The following is a 20,073-nucleotide window of genomic DNA, read 5'->3' as shown; positions in this document are numbered from 1 at the left end:
TCTTCTCTCCGGGTTTTTGTATACTCCCCCGTATTTGTTTTCAGATTATTTATTGAGACCTGATGTTCTTTCGAGAGTATTTTGTAGAGCCTGGCGTATGCTTGGGTCTGCTCGACCTCCTCGCATTGCCTTCTCCATATATCTCTCTTGGATTTTCTCAGGACTTTGTTATACTCAGTTTGACATTATATGACTTATTTTGTAAATGATGGTGTGACTATAGGTAACTTATGACACATGACACAGAATAAGCAATGAATAATAGGCACAACATTTCAGGATTTTAGGTGGTATGTTTTTTGTGCCAAAACTCATTTAATTTTAAATTTTGGAGCTATCTGCAATTATTTCCTCTACACTGATTGGGTAGAAGGATATTGAGTTGGGACGTGTTCTTGAGAGAGCAAAGTTTTCTGTGTCACATAAAAGCTGATTGTAATAGGTGCAGAGTTGTTCACTCATTTGCTAAATTTACATAATCCTCAAAACTATTAAGTAGAGTAGTGGCATTATTGTCTGGCTTGTTATTAAGTTGGTTGGTGTTCCTGCCGGTTGTTCTTTATTTGTCAGTTTTTCGTAATCTGTTTGATCCCCTCAATTTCATTATAAGCCGTTTTGAAGAGTTTATTGATAATGGCCAGCGTTTTCTGTTTTGAAACTTTTTTTTTTATTTGTTTATAAATCTAAGGCTCTTTCGCGCCTCTATAAACTAATTAATTTTCAGATCATAAAATTGTGATATTTAAATTATCCGATATGAAAATTAACGACTCACTTCACTTCTATATTATTGACTTCCTCCTACGTTAATAACTACCCGTCGCCATTTGTGCAGGAGTTGATCTGGGATGCATAAATTACTTCAGTTCCTTAATGGAAATTTTACTTACGTCACCTTAAAGTTTTCCAAAAATATCTCAAGGTGGAACACGCAATACACACAAGTCGAATATGGTACAAAAAATTTCCATTTTTTCCAGTCAGGTCTAAATGAATAAAGAAAAGTGTGAATGATCTTCCAAGTACTCATTTGTTATGTAAACACGATATCGTTAGAATCAACAAGCCCACAACTTCTGTCCCGTTGTTTGATAATCGAGGCGAAGCGTTTTCAAAGGTTTATTTAAATACTTACATCAGTTACCAGTTACAACTTAGGTTGTGCGAATTATGATTCCACGTGGGTGATAAAGAATTTAACTAGTTGCCAATTTCAATAACGAATGGATAACAATGACGAACTGTTCGGTGAAATCGAATTTCATTCAGTTCCTCAGTCAATTTTATATTTCTAAAAAAATGTCTTGGTTTAGGTACTGATTGATATAATATAGAACTCAAAACATATTTACTGAACAATTCTTTATAATTTTACTCATCTCCTATGTTTCCTCCCTTGCATTTTCTCTATTTTTTTCTTTTTGAATGTGTTCAAACAGTTGATTGTTAAATAAGAAAATATTGAGTGACCCAAAAAGTTTAGGTTAGGATTAGACAGACTTAGGTTAAGTAGGCTTAGGAAGGGTGAACTTCCCCTTGATATTTCCTATCATCTATGTTTGTTTTCTTTCCTTTTTCTCATCTAATTATAATTGTGCTTCAGTGTACGTGGAATGTGGAAATAAAGTCATTTATTATTATTAATATCAAGTACATTAATAATGGATCATAAAAGCAGAAGTTGAATCGGTATAATACAAAATTCATTCATAGCTGTTAAGAAATCTAACGGTTTAATTAAATTTAAACTAGGAAAATAAAACTGGACAGCGATAGTAATGATATATGGACCGTGGGAAGATGCTAGCGTAATATAAAAGACACATTTTTAGGGGCAGCTTATACAAATGTACCGAAAATGTAACAGGAAGGCTGAATACTTTGTTGGACAACATATATGCGGCTTCTTTGAATTTCCTCCTAAACCAGTGTTCTCCCCTTAGGTTGATCTCAGCTCAGAACCACTTGATATTATGTTGATGAGTCCAAAAATGCTCTGCTATTCCTGATTTGCTGGTTTCTTCTCGCTGTATGTATTTATTGTGCTCGGCAATGCTGACTTTCAATGGCCTCTTAGTTTCACCGATATAGGATTTGCCGCACTCGTAGGGTATCCGATAAATTCAAACCCTGGAATCGCAGTCCGCGTTTGGTGGCCTGGTTTTCGAGAGACTGCTACTGATAGTATTTTCGAATCTAAAACAGGTTTTGATGTTGTACTTGGACCCAATTCTCTGATGTAGAGAAGTGCAAGCACTGGTTGTGACGGCTTCTCTTCCTACCGAGGCTATTTAAATTCACTAGAAAAGAGAAAATCTATAGTGGATTACATTATAATCAATACTAAATTCAAGTGGATGTCAAAGATTGAGAATGACAAAAGCCCGACACTAGTCATATTCATATGACTATTAAGCACGATAACTACAATGACAAAAGCCCGAAACTAGTCATATTCATATGACTATTAAGCACGATAACTACATAAAACATGACATACAGAGATAGAACATATATGAGATAAACTCAGCAAGTGATCGTCTAACTTTGGAATAACTTCAAAAGAGGAATGATTGAAAACTGCGGGAAATGTTTATGGCACAATGAGGCTAGGTGAAATCAAAAGAAAACTGAATGGTGGAATAGAAAGTAGGTGCAGAAATTAACACAACAAAGGAAACTGAAGACACTGAGCAACCCTCAATATTGCATGGGAGTTGTGTAAGAGGTTGATTCAAATGTGTTCCAAATGTTGCTTCTGATATGGTTCTCTTCATCCCCATTATATCCAAACAACCAAACATCATGCCACTTTCTCCATAGCGGTCGCTTGTTTCAACCTTTGACAACCGAATTAAAAATGTATAAGTAATCATGGGTCTAACCTCCATTATATATAGCCAATATATCATGTCTTGTTCAGCATTATATTAAACAAGAAAAGAGAATTGAAATTTCCTATGTTTTTTTACCACTTTTATTTGTAACTAACGTTACTGCAGGTTCATCCTATAAAGACATTAGCTCTTATATACCACCCCTGGAGGTAATAATATAAGTACTTGGCTTGATTGAGTACCAGAATTTACAATTTACAATGCGAATGTGCCAATTTGAAAAGCGGTGAGTAAACTAAATCGATTTGATCATTTAACAGGTTGCACCCGCAATGTTTATACTTGTGAATTTCCATAATTGAGTTTGAAACTCTTCCTTGCATAGTGCAATCGTTTAGATTAGGGAACTTGTGGTTGCATGCCAAGGAATGGTTTGAAAACGTAGAATAATTGTTTCCTAGTCTGAAAGACCTTTCATGTTCAGCATACCGTTGGAAATTTCGACCACATTATCTATCCCACATAAACACTATTACACTCCGGACACTTAAGCTTATAAACTCCAGATTTTTCCAACTTGTACACCTTATATTTGGCATTGAAAAGGAAATCAGATAACCTGGCATTTGGTCTGAATGCCACTTCCGCATTGTTTTTTCTGAAGAAACCCGCAATTATCTCTGTTCTTTTTCCAAAATATATTAGAGTTACCTATTTCTTGATTTCTGGTTGTTTGACCTGAGGGTATATTAATCTGTAAGTGAATTTACAGTTTTGTTTTCTGACTAACTTCTGGATAGTATCTGCGTTGAAACCATTATTATGACCTGATCTGTGTAATTATATCAATTTCCCTAGATGTGCAACATTGAATTGTAGGCTGCTAATTCATGACTGTCTGGATGGAAAGAATCGTTTGGGATGGTAGCTGGGTTTTCTGTTTCAATTCTCTTGTCTTTATTATGATTTCCTACCACGTAGTAACGGCTACATCCATCAATTTATTATATTAATCTTTCTAGATATTTGTTCAGCCTGTAATCTAATGTTCTTCCATATAATCAACCTTCCCCTTCAAATATATCACTTAATCTTGAAGTTCCACAGGTCCTAGCACCTCCATCTTTGAGGAATGGTGGTATTGTTGATTCAGATGAGCTTGAGTTTAGCTCCTCTCTGGATAACAGACTTCAACTATATGGACTTATTTTGTTTCTCGCTCATCTTTTCATGACACCTTTTTCAACAATATTGTCCTCTATACTATTTTGTATAGTTGTTTGTCAAATGATTGTAATAATATTCTGGACGTGCATTGGATTGTCCAGAAATTGCTTGCCGCCTGTAAGCCAGTACACACATTTGTATGAAACCTGACGAGCCTTTTCTTGTTGTATTGCCTGCAGTCTCCATCAAACAGCTCTGCATTCAACATTATACAGGCCTATTTTGTTGTTGTGAGTGGCCACCACAGCTTTTTCTCAAGGACAAAACACAAGCACTACAGTAAAATCCTCAAGGCGCTCTCAGAGCGGTGCCTGTGCGAAAGTAGCGATTCACATTGGATTTGAATCCCTGGAGATTGAATCCATTTGGAAAAACGTTCTCAGGACGTTTATTCCACATAAACGCAGTTCTCCAGATGAAAGAGTTCTCTAATGGGGAATAGTGGGTGGTGCTTTTCCCAGAAAATTGACTGTGGAGTGGGACGCTAATTGTTCAGCTAGTAGATTTGTTTTTTCTATGGCTGTTGTTGCAATTGAACCATCCGCTTGTATTAGTGATGGAATTGTGGATTTAGTAAAGTTCTGATTAGCAGCTTTTGCTACCGACCAGGAGGATCTAGACCCCTTGGGATTAGCAAACAGTGTATCCCTAATTCTCTGATTGTGAAGTTCTTTGCTTTCATTTATCCTAAGTTTGCAGCTGTTGCGAGCATTAACAAACCTAGTTCGGTTCAAAATTCTTAGGTATGGAGTTGGCACACTCAGCAGAATCACCTGGGATTCCTGAAGATTTTAGTGCCAGTAGGTATAGAGGCAATACATTCCTGTTCCTTTTTTTTGCGCATTGCAAGATTGTCTGGAAGGCGGATACGTATATTTACACTATATAGTACAGCTCCCTTTCCATCTTCGATACGAAATCAGTTATTTCTAGCAATTATGTCACCTGTTCAACATCCTCGGTTCATGTTGACAAATACTTCAATATGATGTGATCTGTGAATATGTTTAATGTTCGCTTCCCCACGTACTATGTTGCTGTATCGCTGCTGTTCCAATATTTTTACAGAATGAGATTCAACGAACTTAGGCGTGCGCAGCGTTATAGAACATTACTTTCAAAAAATTGTTTTACAGCGCCATCTAGTGGCGAGTAACAGAAAAATTGATAGCCTAAAAACTTTCTCTATGAAAAATTACTTATACATGTCAAGTTTCATCACGATCGGTTGAGCGATTTAGAAGATTATCACTTACCAACCAACCAACCAACAAACATCCATTTTAATATAGTAGATAATAGATTCCACATAATATTAGGCTTCATCACCTATGTTTACATAGTTGGTCCCATTCTGGAATTTTGTATCATTCGCAGTTATTTATTCTCCTTATCATTGTATCTTTTCAGAGATCCTGGCTCTCCTCTATTAGTCTAATCAACAAGTTCAAAAACATGAAATCTATATTTCATGTCTGCGCTGCCGCTGAAGAGAGTTTATGAAAAGAAATAATTTTTTAAAACATAAAATGTCATTTTAAAAATTTGAAAAAAATCTAGTATCTTCTTAACACTTGAATGAATCGAGTTCCGTAGAAAAAAAGTTTTATCACCATTTTTCAAAAAGTTATTCAATTGTTAACTAACAAATTTTTTCCCAATCTCCGTTGGCATAAATAATGGGATAAAAGGTAATTTGTTTGTCAAATTGTTTTAAACAAATAGAGAAATTCAATATTGTTGAAATTTTTTTTTGCTATTTTGTTGTCTAGAGATAATTATGATTTTTATGATTTTTCTAATTTTTTTCTTAATTTTAATGTTTAATTGTTTAAAATCGATTTTTTTATATTTCGATTGTTTAAATAGTAAGTTAAGAAATAATTTTGCTTTTAAAAATCATAATTTACACTTACAAATAGTTTGGAGAAAAAAAATATTTATTATTCAATTGATTGATGAACAATTTGTTATAAACAAATATTGACCAACGTTATATTTTTTTCTGAAGAAGAAAAAAAATTATAAAAACAGCTTTATATAAAAAGTGTCATATTTTTTTTTTATTACAGTATTGTATGATATTAGAAAGTAAGTATTATAATGAATTAAAAATAAATTATGGCTCTTTTTTATATATAGCTGTCTTTATGATTTATTTTCTGCTCCAGAAAAAATATAACGTTGGTCAATATTTGTTTATAACAAATTGTTAGACTAATAAACAATTGAATAATAAATAATTTTGTTTTGCCAAACTATTTAAAAGTGTGAATTATGATTTTTAAAAGCAGAATTATTTCTCAACTAATTATTTAAACAATCTAAATATAAAAAAATCGATTTTGAACAATTAAAAATTAAAATCAAGAAAAACTAATTTTTTGTAAAACCATAATTAATTATCTCTAGAAAACAAAATAGCAAAAAAAAATTTTCAAAAATATTGAATTTCTTTATTTGTTTAAAACAATTCAATAAACAAATTACGTAAAAAATGTATATCCTTTGTTAATAACTGCCATTGTTCAATGTGAAAACAGACATAGGTAAATATCAATTGAAAAAAATGTTTATCAACAATTTTTAGATATTTTATTTTGCAATAGTAATAAAAAATCATAATTAACATATTAATAAATTTATCGCAGGATTGTATGAAGTATAATATTAATATTTTTTGACTTATTAACTTTAATTTTATTTTGTTAATAACATTTGCAATTTTTTACCTGCACCAAAAACATTTTTCTAGAGGTGATTCTCATATTTTTAGGACCTTTATCTCTATTTTTCATGTTTTTGAACTTGTTGATTAGACTAAATTTTGAACTCTCTTGTTAAATGCCCTTTTTACTCATTTCATATCATTCAGAGCCTACTGAATGCTTGCCACACTATATTATTATATTTGCTCTGATTAAGTCAACTACATAACCTATGGATATGATACCTATAATGGTCAAGAAGGCCTTGACAGCTACCTGTGTCCCCGTAAAGAAATTTCACGAGTTTACCATGCATGCAACTTGTTCGCTATGTTAAATATCAAGTTAGGTTTTAGGAATCAGATTTGATCATCTTCTTATGATGCCCATTTGTTTTATGTTAAAATCATTATTTTTGAATGAAATATTATCATTTGTTTCAAAGTGTCACAAAAAATCTATATACCAGATATAGTTCCACTTGGAACCAACATCGAACATTCATGTTAGATGATATTTTTTTGATGAAATCTGTGCACTTCAGCGTGATTGAACGCATACAAAGTTGTGAACAAAAAATAATGTACTGGGTTATTTTTCATCAACGGAAGTGACATATAATTCCTAAATTTTTTAGTCCTTTGTACAAAAGCTACTTTGTTAACTTCGAACGAATACTTCAGAATTTACAAGTCGTAACCACTTTCGTGAACACTTATTTCTAACTCAAAACTTGTTATTTTGGGAAATGGAAATTATGAGTTCACAGTTCGTAAATATAAAGAAAATGAAACTAAATTCGAACCAATAACTATATTATACATCAACCATCATGTCAGATTATACGATCAAAAATAAAAGTGGCGAGACGGAGGCAAATTTTCCAGTTACGTTTTTATGTTGAATTGGAAAATTATGTTTTTATGGGTTTGCTGGTTTTCAAAGTAATAACTTCAGTTGAAGCGATAATTGCATGTCAAAATGTATTTACTTTTTCAAGCATGATAGAATTTATGTCCTCATTTTTTTAGACAGATTTATATTGATGTTTCGAGCTCGTGTCCTGATATATAATATACTGAATTGTGTTCATAAATACACTGCGGAAGAAAAACACCCTCTCTCAACTTTTGAACGGAACGAAATATCAAGGTCGGATAAAATTGACGTAAAAAGTACTTTTTGATGAGGTGAACAATAGCGTTACCAACATTTTTCATCATCATGAGGTGAGTAATCATCTGATGATGTTTACTCGCTTGGCGAAACAGGGAGTGCAGAATTTCATTATGGTGAGAGATAAGTGTTTTTAAGATATCCATTATCTTTTGTTAGCAGATATACGAATACCTGCTTTCAAGAAATACGTGATTCTGAAGTACATATTATGTGTTACTTACATATTAGTCTTGTTAAAATCCGCTGTTCCTATTTTCATCTAAATTATTGTTTCAAAAGATTCCAATGGGCAAGTACGGCCCTGACAGTACTAATATACCATTAACCAAGTTCAAAACAATTCCATTACCTTCGATATGATTATTCAATGTTCTGCTTAGCATTCTAGTTCATCCGTATTCATTTCCAAAATCTCTGTGAATGCAATGATGGCCAGACTAGAAGGAAGATTTAGAGTTGAGCACAATAATAGTAGAAACTGAAGAATACCAACAAATCTTGCCATTGATATTTCCATCCGACTATGTGGAAAACACATTTTCTTCTAGAAATAGATTGTAGCAGTTCAAAGTACTTCCATTCGGAGTGTATTGAAAAGTTCGAGTTCGAAACGACTACCCTGTGTTCTATAAACTAAAAGCAAATAATTTTTTTTGGTCATGTAATCTCGGATGATACAATAAAGACCAACCTTGCAAAGATCTAGATAGAGACCAAGGGATGAGCTTGAGGACAAAAGTTCTCTTCGAATGTTTGTAAACCCAGAACAGCATCCATGTTGGTTGGAGTCCTGGGAAGCACCAATTTTTATCTTTCATCCAAGAGAGAAAGAGGAATCACAGATACTGAGTTCGAATAAGCAAATTCTGTATGAAGAGAAAACTTACCAAGAAAATGAGTAAGTTGGTCTATTACATCCAACTATATCTGAAGAGCTAACAAACGTTTAAAGAAGCAAAAACTTATGAATGTCGTTGTGAACTTTGTATTCAAGATTCACCAAGTTTTCAATATGTTTTCATTATTATTCGCTAATGACATTAAAAATAATTTAAATTTGGAATAAAGTTGAAATTACGTTTAGAAATATATAACTTTTACTATTCCTGTACGGCATAGGTTGAAATCTGTCATTTGGAGGTTACTCAAGAGAATACATTCAAAAACTTCAAAGTATGTTGGAAATCATCACTCATCATAAACATCCATATGCATAAGTGTATCAAAAAACATGTGGGTACCAATTTACATTCAATGTGTAAAAGTAGTGTCAAGAATGTTTATGCTCATTATGATAAACTGATGAATCTGGATTTGAAACAATTGTGAACGGTGAAGGTTGAGAAAATAAAATAAAATTCAAATAACTGATATACAGGATGTCAATTCGATAACTTGCATAACCTTAATTATATTTATTGTAGTCAACAATAATGAAAACGATATATGCGTCCATATTCTTCATGAATAGTATGCACTACTCAACAATGCAATGTATACAAGTAACATTTTCAAAAAACACTTTAATGTGAGATTTTCACTAAACAGTTTTACATAAACGCAACACGTGTTTCGCCATACAATGGTTTCTTCAGGCGTGTCTTCACTAACTATATTCTACATAGGTATTCAATGTTTTATATGCCTGATTTTATAATTTGAAGTACCTATAATTCAAGTACCTGAGTTTTACCTGATCATTTAAATTTTCATGTGTACCTGTGTTTATAATGAATTGAATTACCTGAGCTTCTGTACCAGTTTCCACATTTGGAAAAATATTTAGAAACTGAGTTATTAAATTCTAATTGATCGTTCAGTAAATTAACCGAATTCTTGAATCTATTGATTTCTTAACATTCTGGAAGATTGAATTTCAAACTTTTCTCTTCTAAATGTAACACGTCGTATTCTTGATTGAACTAATGTCCTGCTTAAAGGTGGTTTGCAAATGTGGATTTGGTCTTTCTATTTACAAAACTACTTTTATACTCTTCAATTCTTTGGGAAAAAGATTCTCCCTGTTTGGCCAACATACAGTTTTGGGCAAAAGCCACAGGTTACCTTATATACTCCTGGTCTATCCGACACCGAAGATTTGTCTTTATTGTTTTTAATAAATTTACTTAGACTATTCAAATCAATCAAATCAAATATTTATTGGTCCATTGAAAGAGCTTAAAAAAAGCAATTGGACAAGTCAGTACATATGAAATACAGATATAAAATATAAGAATATAATATACACATTCATAAATAACAACAGATACTAAAACAATCCGCAATCAATGCAGATAAGAAAAAAATTCATCGATTGTATAGGGGCTAATTTCAGAAAGTAGTTGTTTTATTTTATATTTGAATACTTGCTCCTTGGTTATAATTTTGAAAAACTCCGGAAGTGCATTATATAATCTCAGTCCCAAAATCTCAAACGAGTTTAGATGTAAAGATAAACGTGTTTTTGGTATGTGAAAATGATTTCTGATGCGTGTATTATATTCATGAAAAGATTGGTTTTGTTTAAAATCCTCTTTATTTTTATGAATATACAACAAAAGTTCCAGAATGTAAAGACCAGGTAGGGGCAAAATTTTCAATTTTTTAAATAATGTTCTACATGATGAAGTTCGTGATGCGTTTGCAATGGTTCTAATAATTCTCTTTTGAGTTATGAAAACATTGTGCGCAGATGGAGAATTTCCCCAAACAATAATCCCATAGTTGATTCTTGATTGTATCTGACCGTGGTAATATAAGAGTAGACCAGATTTGTCTAGAATTCTTTTCAGGTTTCTCAACAGATAACACTGCTTATTGAGTATTTTGATGGGATTATCGCAGTGCTGTCGGAAATTGAGATTGCTGTCTAGAAAAATCCCTAAGAATTTCATGCTATCAACTCTCTCTATCTCAGCACCGGATATTTCAATATTGATGTCTACCGTGTTAATATTTTGGGCAGTATGAAAAGCTACTGCTTTCGTTTTGGAGGCATTCAAAAATAGTGAATTTTCACTAAACCAATTTTGCAAGCTATCAAGATCAGAATTTATATTTTGTTGCAGTTCAGGCAAATCTTTTGATTTATATGCTTTTATAGCAAGCCAGGGAGATACATTTTCTGCAGAGAGATACATTTTCTATGTGGCAGCTTTGTTGTATGAAAAGCATTCATCTTATTTCTAGATCCTCATTCAAAAAAGAACTGGATTTGAAGAAATGGCGTCATTTTTGCGAAATTGGTTTTGAAAGGGTTCTTTCCCTGAAGCAGTTGTCATTCACGAATTAACTTGTGGTATTTGTACGAGCTGAGAATTTACAAAGTCTGATTTCTAGACCAACACTTTGATCAGAAATCATATTGAAGAGTGATATACATTGTGGAGACTTTTTTAACGTGAATGTAACAATGAACTCAGTTGAAATGAAGGTTCGTTTTTGAAAAAAACCTATTGGTTGCCCAAAGAATACGAAAAGTTGAAATGGAAATGCGGTACGTCAAAATTGAAGAAAACGTATATTTGGATGAAAAATATTTCCAAAAGTGGCCACCGTGTATACGAAAACGTCAGATCCTAGCTACTGAGGTGTGGGTGATTATGGATTACTTATTAGGATTGAATTACCAGGTATAACGTTTATTAGCTGTATCGATCATCCTAGCTAGAAAAGGGAATGATGGATAGGTATTTATCGTCCAACAGTGGAATTTTATATATTGGTTGATCTATATTTATTGACTCTGAAAGAGCCTTCCCTTTCCTTTCAGAACATTCATTATTTTGTTTGAAGGTGGTTGACAAAGTTTCAAGGTGAATTTCATTAGTTCGGACTTCCATTGTCTAATATGATATAAAATGATTTGAAATTCCTTAAAAAACCAATAATATTGAAAATTAAAAATGGATAGCTGAAATTAACAATCATTTCAGGCAGAAAAACCCTGAAATGAAATTACAGGGAAACAAAATACAAGCAAAAAATTTAAAATTGAACAATTAAACTAAATAAAGAAATAAAAATGAAGAGATTTCAAGCCAAGTTACTTCACGACGTTTCGATTGTTAGTATCTACAAGGAATAGCGTTATTGTTTTATCCATATAAAATATTGACATTATTTACCATTCCAATGATCTTTGTGTTAATTTTCTCGATACACTTTCAATTTCGTTCATGAAATATTATCTAAACGTGCCTGACAGCAAAATTTAATTACAGTACTGTTCGATTTTTTAGACGAGCAACCCGACCTGACTTCGCTTATACGCATATATTTTTCAAACGGTTTTATTTACTTTGCCCTGTTTGTTTGGGTCAAATTTAGTATAGTCGGAGTAAACGATATTGTGCGGCACTCTCGAAGGCCAAAGAACCAATACAAAGAAATGAACCGGTTGCAAACTAGTCCACGTGGACTGTAGAATTGCCGGTTCGTATTGGATAATTTTTACTTACCGAATTTCATGATTCGCTGACTAAAATAATAAAATTAAATTTGAAGTCATGTTACGGTGACGAATGGAAATAGGAAAATGCGGGGATGGTTATCGCCGTCGTGTTTAGTACAGGAACTGATCGCAATTTGACTGTTGGAATTCGATATTGGTACAATCATAATTACTTGAAAATTTTGATATCTGTTTAAAATGTGGAGTCCTTGGACAAGTACTAATAGTAATAATGATTGTGATAATTCGGATGAATTTGAATATTGAAACAGAGAGTATGTTTCAATGTATATAAGAATCTACATCTCAAGTTTGGTTTCGAGGGAAACAAAATATTACAAGCAACATCAGATTTGACCGAAATTCCTTTCTCAACTGTACGTAAAATAGTCAAAAATAAACCTTATGAACGCAAGACGCGATGTGATACAGGATTACTAAAACCATTAGATGTTATTCATCTAATAAAATCATTGAAAAAAACAATATACGACTGTTACAAAAGCAATGAGATTCCTACAGCTGAAATCATAATCATAAATCAATGATATATCAATAAAAAAAGAAACACTATTTATGAATAAAATAGAATCATGAACAACAGAAAATGCCAGGTCATCAAAACAGGATCTACGATTGGTTGAGAAGAATAAATTAGTTTTTTTAGAGTTAAATTTATGGAAATCTATTGCAACAGAACAGAACAGCATTGTAACAGAAACTTTGCTTGAATACTGCGGTCTTATGTTTGTGGATGATAACTTGACGTCGATTCTAGCAGGTAAATTATTATTGTTCCGAAATATTTTCAATTTTATTGAAAGATAACATGGAGCTCGAAATTCGAAAATTTTGTGAACAGCTGTCAGAAACTGAAGATTGCGAAGTTGATACAGACGTAGCTGTTTTGTTTCTTTGTACACGCTGTAGACGAATTTGATCTTCGGAAATAAGGACAGGGCCGTAAATGTAGTCACACTACAATAATTTTGAAAATATCATGATTTGCAAGTTGTCACTTCTGTTGTGGTACAGATTTCTAAAAAAATTGAATGAGGTTCTTGTCAACTGACTAACATAATTTGTAAATCTCATGTCACTATCTAACCAGAGACCTAATTTTTTGCATTCCCTGACAATAGGCAGTGGTTCACCCAGTAGATTGATTTCAGCTCCTCTTATTGCAAGTTCTCGTTTACTTTTTGGACCTAAGAAAATGACTTTGGATTTAGAAGCGTTCAACTCAAGATTATGCGAGGAACGGGTATCAAATAACGCCTTCAAATCATCATTAATCATATAAATTTTCAGCAATATAAATTCATCTGCATATTTATGTATGGAAACTGATTAATACAGTTTATTGTATGATTCTCACTACAAAAGGGTTTTATAAAAACCGCGACACGTGTTTCGTTATACAATATAGATAGATATATAGATAGATATTTATTTAACTATGTAACTCATACATGATATGGTTTATAGCAAGTCAATCACAATTAATATATCATATTGAATGAATATATAATAACATTATCTAAAAGTCTTCAGGTATACAATATAAAATATATCACAATCACATAAATTGGGTAATACACGTCAAAATTGAATTTTTGTCTGAATAAACTCGTCTCTAGAATAAAAACAATGTTCGAGAAGATACTTTTTTACATTTATTTTGAACAATTTTTCGTTCATGGATCTAAATTCGCAGGGCAATTTACTATATAGTTTAAAATCTAATGAATTTTTCTCAGATTTGGACAACCTGTAACGTGGCAATACTAAATCATCAGCCGTAGCAGCCCGGGTAGTGTAATGATGCAGGCCAGAAACTTTTTGTATATTCTGCCTTTCTGAATGGATTTCTAGTAAATTTTGGTATATATACACACAAGGGAGTGTTAGAATCCTCATTGTTTTGAACAGTGGTTGACAGTGGTCTCTATACCTAGCCCCAGCTAGGTGAAATGTTGCTGTTTGAACTGATGAAAGAGGTATCATCCGCAAATAGGACAATTTTACATTTCGTCCTCATGTGAAAACATAGGTCATTAATGTAGATGATAAACAACAGGGGTCCAAGAACAGAACCTTGCGGTACTCCATGTTTTATGATTTTCAGTTCTGAATCAGAACTGTTGTTAAGATGGTATAGCTTCCTCAAGCGCAAGGTCAGTCCAGTGTCATACCAAGATTCGTCCAAATAGAAAATTTGCCGTTGTTCTTGTCTATATTTAGTCATTTTTTCTGAGTATTTGTTACGCAATTCTACTATTCTTCTGCTTTCCATAACTACTTGACGTTTGTTTATTATTTCAAATCTAAATTCTAGTTTCTTTATCCAATTCTGAAGAGTTTTGTCACAGCAGAAGTATTCAATTTCTTCCTTATAATTTCAGTCATTTTTTTAATGATTTCATCAGATGAATATCTAAAGGTTTTGGTAATCCTGTATCACATCGCGTCTTGCGTTCTTAAGGTTTGTTTTTGACTATTTTACGTACAGTTGAGAAAGGAATTTCGGTGAAATCTGATGTTGCTTGTAATGGTTTGTTTCCCTCGAAACCAAACTTGAGCTGTAGATCCTTGTATACATTGAAACATACTCTCTGTGTTTCAATATTCAAATAAATACTGGTATCTCTTTTTCGCATTGTTCACCATCGCTATTGGAATTATTACACTGGAAAAACTCTGCGTTGTTATCACACTCGTTATTACTATTAGTACTTGTCCAAGGACACCACATTTTATATAGATAACAAAACATTTAAGTAATTATAACTGCACCAATATAGAATTTCAACACTCAAATCGCGATCAGGTCCTGAACTGAATATTGATGACACGACGGCGATAACCATCCCCGCATTCCCCGATTTCTATTCGTCACCGTAACATGACTTCAAATTTAATTTTATGACTCTTCAGCCAATCATAAAACACGGCTAGTAAAAATTATCCATTATGAACCGCCAATTCTACAGTCCACGTGGACTAGTTCACAGCCGGTTCATTTCCATGTGCACAATATCGTTTACTTCGACTATACTTCAGATTCCATTCGACTACGGCTTACCAGCCCGGATTTTGTTCTCTTTAATCGTGACTTCGCCATTGAAGCCAATGTTCTTATACTTTTCAGGGTTTTTTGTGAATTCTTGAAACAAAATCATCACATTTTTTATCTTGTTTCAGGTACACCATCCCCACTTTCATTCAGGGATTCAAGCGTGACTTAGAAGAAGCGGACCTTACTGAAACTCTAACAGAACACAAATCCAGTATTTTAGGAAACAAAATGGAAATGTACTGGAAAGCTGAAGAGGAACGCGCTGCCAAAAAGAAAAAGAAACCTTCTTTGCAAAGGGTATTAATAAAAGTATTTGGATTAGAGTTTTTATTTTATGGAATCGTCCTAGCCTTAAGTGAACTAATCAGGTCAGTATATATAGGGTTAAAATTAATTCATTTAATATACAGTTTGTGAATTGTGGAAAATTTTCACGATATCTGCTGAACCTGATATCATTACAATTTAACGATTATTTCAGTTTTCAACCGCTTCACATAAGATCAGATTGTTAATTCAACCATGGTTTTTTCTACAGTTTCTGTTAAATTGCCATACAAATTATTGACCTCTTTTAATTCTGAATGTGACAAACATTTAAGCCATATTGATGCAGATGAAGTTTGACTACCAGGTTCTCACACCTCATAAAAAATATATTTAAAATATGTATTTACAATTGATTTTGTTTTCAGTTTCTTGAATATTACTGTAGTTTTTTCCCAACACCAAATCGTTATTTTCAACACCTCGACACGTGTTTAGATCACCAAGTGATCATCTTCAAGAGGAAGATTAAACTGAAGATGATCACTTGGATGATCACTTGGTGGTGGTGGTGATAAATCGTTATTTTTAACACCTCGACACGTGTTTCGATCACCAAGTGATCATCTTCAGTTTAATCTTCCTCTTGAAGATGATCACTTGGTGATCTAAACACGTGTCGAGGTGTTAAAAATAACGATTTGGTGTTGGGAAAAAACTCCAGTAATATTCATTACTACACCAAAGGTTCTAAACAGTGCATCACAAGTTTCAGTTTCTTCTTCAAGTATTACATTGACTGCTTTGAAATATTCATTACTCTAATATGAGATATAATTTTTGTTTGGAAAATGAATGAAAAGAAATGTCAACTTCGATTTTTTTAAATTTATACCTCTCCATCAATTCTCTAAAGGCACTGTGAATTAATTTGTTTGTGATCAAAATAATATTATTAGCCTGTTTTCAGTCTTTTTATGGTAAAGTTTCTAATGACAAACTACCTCATTTTATAAAAGAATAAACTAATTTTTCGCACACTATATTTATATTACCTGAATATTAGATTCATATTCACTTCAATTTTTTCTTCACTAAACCTTTTGCTGCAGTTAGTTTCAAATTTTTTCATTTTTGTGAGAATGATGAAAAATAATTAATTCAATAATTTTCATAGTAAACAAATTTAGGGAAAAAAGTTTTTAGGAGAAAAAAATAAATATACATTTTGCAAGTGTAATAAACTGCCACTGGCAGAAATAAATCTGAATTTTTCAATCTATACTTATATCTGATACTAAACAGTTTTGAAAATACAAAAAGATATTTTTTCCAAAATTCAGTCTTTTTATCACAGCCAAGTATGAACATTATTTTTATTATTTCTATAATATTTCAAAATCAAAACATTCATAAATGCAATGTTAGGTTAGGTCCAAAGTGAGTAAGTCTATTCGACTCTCCACCGCAACCCGCAAGGGTTTATTGTGGCTTACACCTATTCACATTCGACCAAATAAAGCCAGCTTCTTAACGAAGCCGATTAATTTGTATGGTGAGGGGTCTTACAGGTCAGATGGTACGAGTACGGCTCTGCCGAACTCTAAAAACCTGATTCGGTCCCAAGCGGGACAGGCACAGAATATGTGCTCTGCTGTTTCATCATTTTCGAAACAGAAGCGACACTCACTGTCTTCCGACAGTCTCTGCATATGATGATTCAAATGACAAAGACCTGTAAGAAGGCCTGTTAGACATCGAAGTTCATCCCTACTGTAGTCCAACAACTGTTTGGTATCAAGCTTCGAAGGGTGAATAAACGCCTTGGAGTGAGCCAATCCTAGAAGATTTTGCCAGAAGTCCATAGATATTCTTGCCAACCAGATGTTCAATGTTTGTTTGGCAAAGCCTGAAGCTCTGCAAATGACAGGTTCTGGTCCGATGAAGCTGCTTGCAGCACCCTCCTTTGCAAGGGAGCCAGCAACTTCATTACCTTCCAGGCCAGTATGACCAGGAATCCAGACCAGAGACATTCTGTTGAGTCTTCCTATCGAGGAGAGTCGTTTTTGGCAATTTGCTACCAATTTAGACGTTGCTCAGTAGGAGCCAAGTGCTTCCAACGCCACTTGACTGTCCGAAAATATTTTCATCGACTTGTGTATGAGGTTGGATTCTTCCAATCTCTCCGCACACAATTGAATAGCGTAAATTTCCGCTTGAAATACAGTCGCATAGGTTCCTAGGCAGGTTGATATCTCTGTCCTGGGTCTGCGACTGAAAACATCTACACCATAACCGGAAGCTGTTTTTGATCCATCTGTGAACCAACAAATATCTGCTCTTAATATGTCCTTCTCCTGGAGGATCCAGTTCTCTCTATTCGGGAAGAGTACTTTATAAGGCAGTTCGTGGTTTATAGTCGGAGGCATAAAGTCAGAGGACATTTCCAAAATGCTACAAGTTAGTAATTGATTTTTTCTACAAATATCAATAAAAATTTATCATTTCAATTATGTTTGGTACTGTAAGTACACATTATAAAAAAAAACTTTGTTGGAGAAGTATCTGAAGTTAAAAACTGAAAGCCTTTTTCGAAACATATTTGAAAATTGCTATAAAAATCATTTAATTCAGTATTTCGCAATTTGCTCAGTCTTGCTCATTTTCAAGCAAAACCAATTTCTAAGTTAAATTCCAATTACATTTATCATTGAATAATCATTATATAATATACTGGATGTAAACTGATTCTGGTACGCGGTCATAACTTTTTGTCTCTCCTCGTCTCAATGTGAAATTTTGTTAGTTGTTATAGTATCATAATTTGGATTAATTGTTTCAAACTTATTTTTGAAACATTTCCAATTTCAAAAGAAACTACTATAGCTTTGTGTGTTCAAACAATATATTCATTAATTTTTTGATCAGGCTGTTCATTTCACATATAAATGTCTCATTAGGAAAAATACAATGAAGTACTTTTCGTTTCAATCATAGTCAGATTAATGTAAAGGCATGTGTTGCAAAAAGAAACACGTTATTCAAAATGAAATATGTCAAAATACTCTTTATGGAGTCCTTAAAAATGTCGATTTCAGAAAAATCTCGAAAATGTATTGAACATGTTTCAAAAGAAGGAGACATGAGAAAATTCGACCATTCAATTGAGAAAATAACGTTAGATCATAACATTGGAAAAAGATTCAACGGATTCATCTGATAAGGAGAACAAACCATAATTTTTGCTTGTACCTAATATCGTCGTAAATGATCGTTCCTATTTATCATCATGTAAATATTTTGAATAGAAAAATAGTTAATGTATATAAATAGCATAGTTATTAGTTTTATTTTTGATAAAATACCCAAATACACGCCACTGCAAGTAATAAAACGACCCGAACGATAATAACATCTCTTTTTCGTGGTACAAAAATGCTGAACCAGCTATACCAGCTGTGTAAATCATGGAGAAATCACAAATAAGCCTTCATTACTTTTTACTATTAGGAAGCAGAGTATACCATATAAGCCAGAAATTTCACTTGATACCTGAAGAGACCAAAAAGTCTGAATCGGTTTATATCCGGTATGATGAGTAGTTCAATGTTCCCTCCATAATAAAACAAATTTACAATTTGTTGGAAATCGAAGAGTTTTTTTGGACAAGTTATGAAATTTACAGCAAATTTAAAAATATAAAAATGGGTACCCATGAGAAGACTTTTCAAGAGATACGAAAAGTGTAACTGAAAACTGAAAATACATTTTCAATGATATACTAAGAGAAATAATATTTAATTGAACATAGTTTCAGTTTATGTCCAATGGCTGGTAATTGTGATAATTCTGAAAGGATATTCATAAATGATATCGAGATTTACCAAGTTTAAATGAATTTCTAGACAAATCCAATTCATAATTTGGCGATATACCATAACAAACGAAATTTTCTAATGTTTTTTCAATACGATATTTTCCAATGAATATTTCACTATTATATAATCAAATTGATCTTTCAACCATTTTACTCTTTTTACAGATTATTCCAGCCTATATTTTTGGGAAATTTAGTGAGATATTTTGATATGAAAAGAAGCGCAAGTACCCAGGAAGGGTCCTTCGGTGCTTTAAAATTTAATGGTTCTACTGTTGAAGCTTTTGTTCAAAAAGAAACGTAACTATTAATCTGGTGTAGTTTAGAAGTAGATTTTTCAGTATTCACCTTCATTTTGCTTGGGATTTTATTTTTTTGCCTTTTTTTCGCTATCACCCCTAGATATATACCTACTCAATTAGCTCCCTCTGGTTAGCTCAATAATA

The 20,073-nt window shown here is 32.7% G+C and overlaps 1 protein-coding gene across 5 annotated transcripts in view; it reads left to right on the top strand.

Moving 5' to 3' along the window:
• The window catches only part of LOC111502146 (probable multidrug resistance-associated protein lethal(2)03659), an 82,810-nt gene that overhangs the window by 31,665 nt on the left and 31,072 nt on the right, over positions 1-20,073 (top strand). For 3 of the 5 annotated variants that reach the window (XM_074169571.1, XM_074169575.1, XM_074169572.1), the window contains exons 3-4: positions 15,609-15,851; positions 19,793-19,927. In XM_074169571.1, coding sequence (XP_074025672.1) covers positions 15,609-15,851; positions 19,793-19,927 — 378 coding nt within the window. The remainder of the gene's footprint in view (positions 1-15,608; positions 15,852-19,792; positions 19,928-20,073) is intronic. The other 2 variants (XM_074169577.1, XM_074169576.1) reach the window with 1 other exon arrangement.

This window comes from Leptinotarsa decemlineata, unplaced genomic scaffold (genome assembly GCF_025532065.1).
Source record: "Leptinotarsa decemlineata unplaced genomic scaffold, Ldec_3_MD MMD2_P_RNA_scaffold_5, whole genome shotgun sequence".
Lineage (NCBI taxonomy): Eukaryota > Metazoa > Arthropoda > Insecta > Coleoptera > Chrysomelidae > Leptinotarsa > Leptinotarsa decemlineata.
This window is presented reverse-complemented; position numbering and strand designations above follow the sequence as displayed.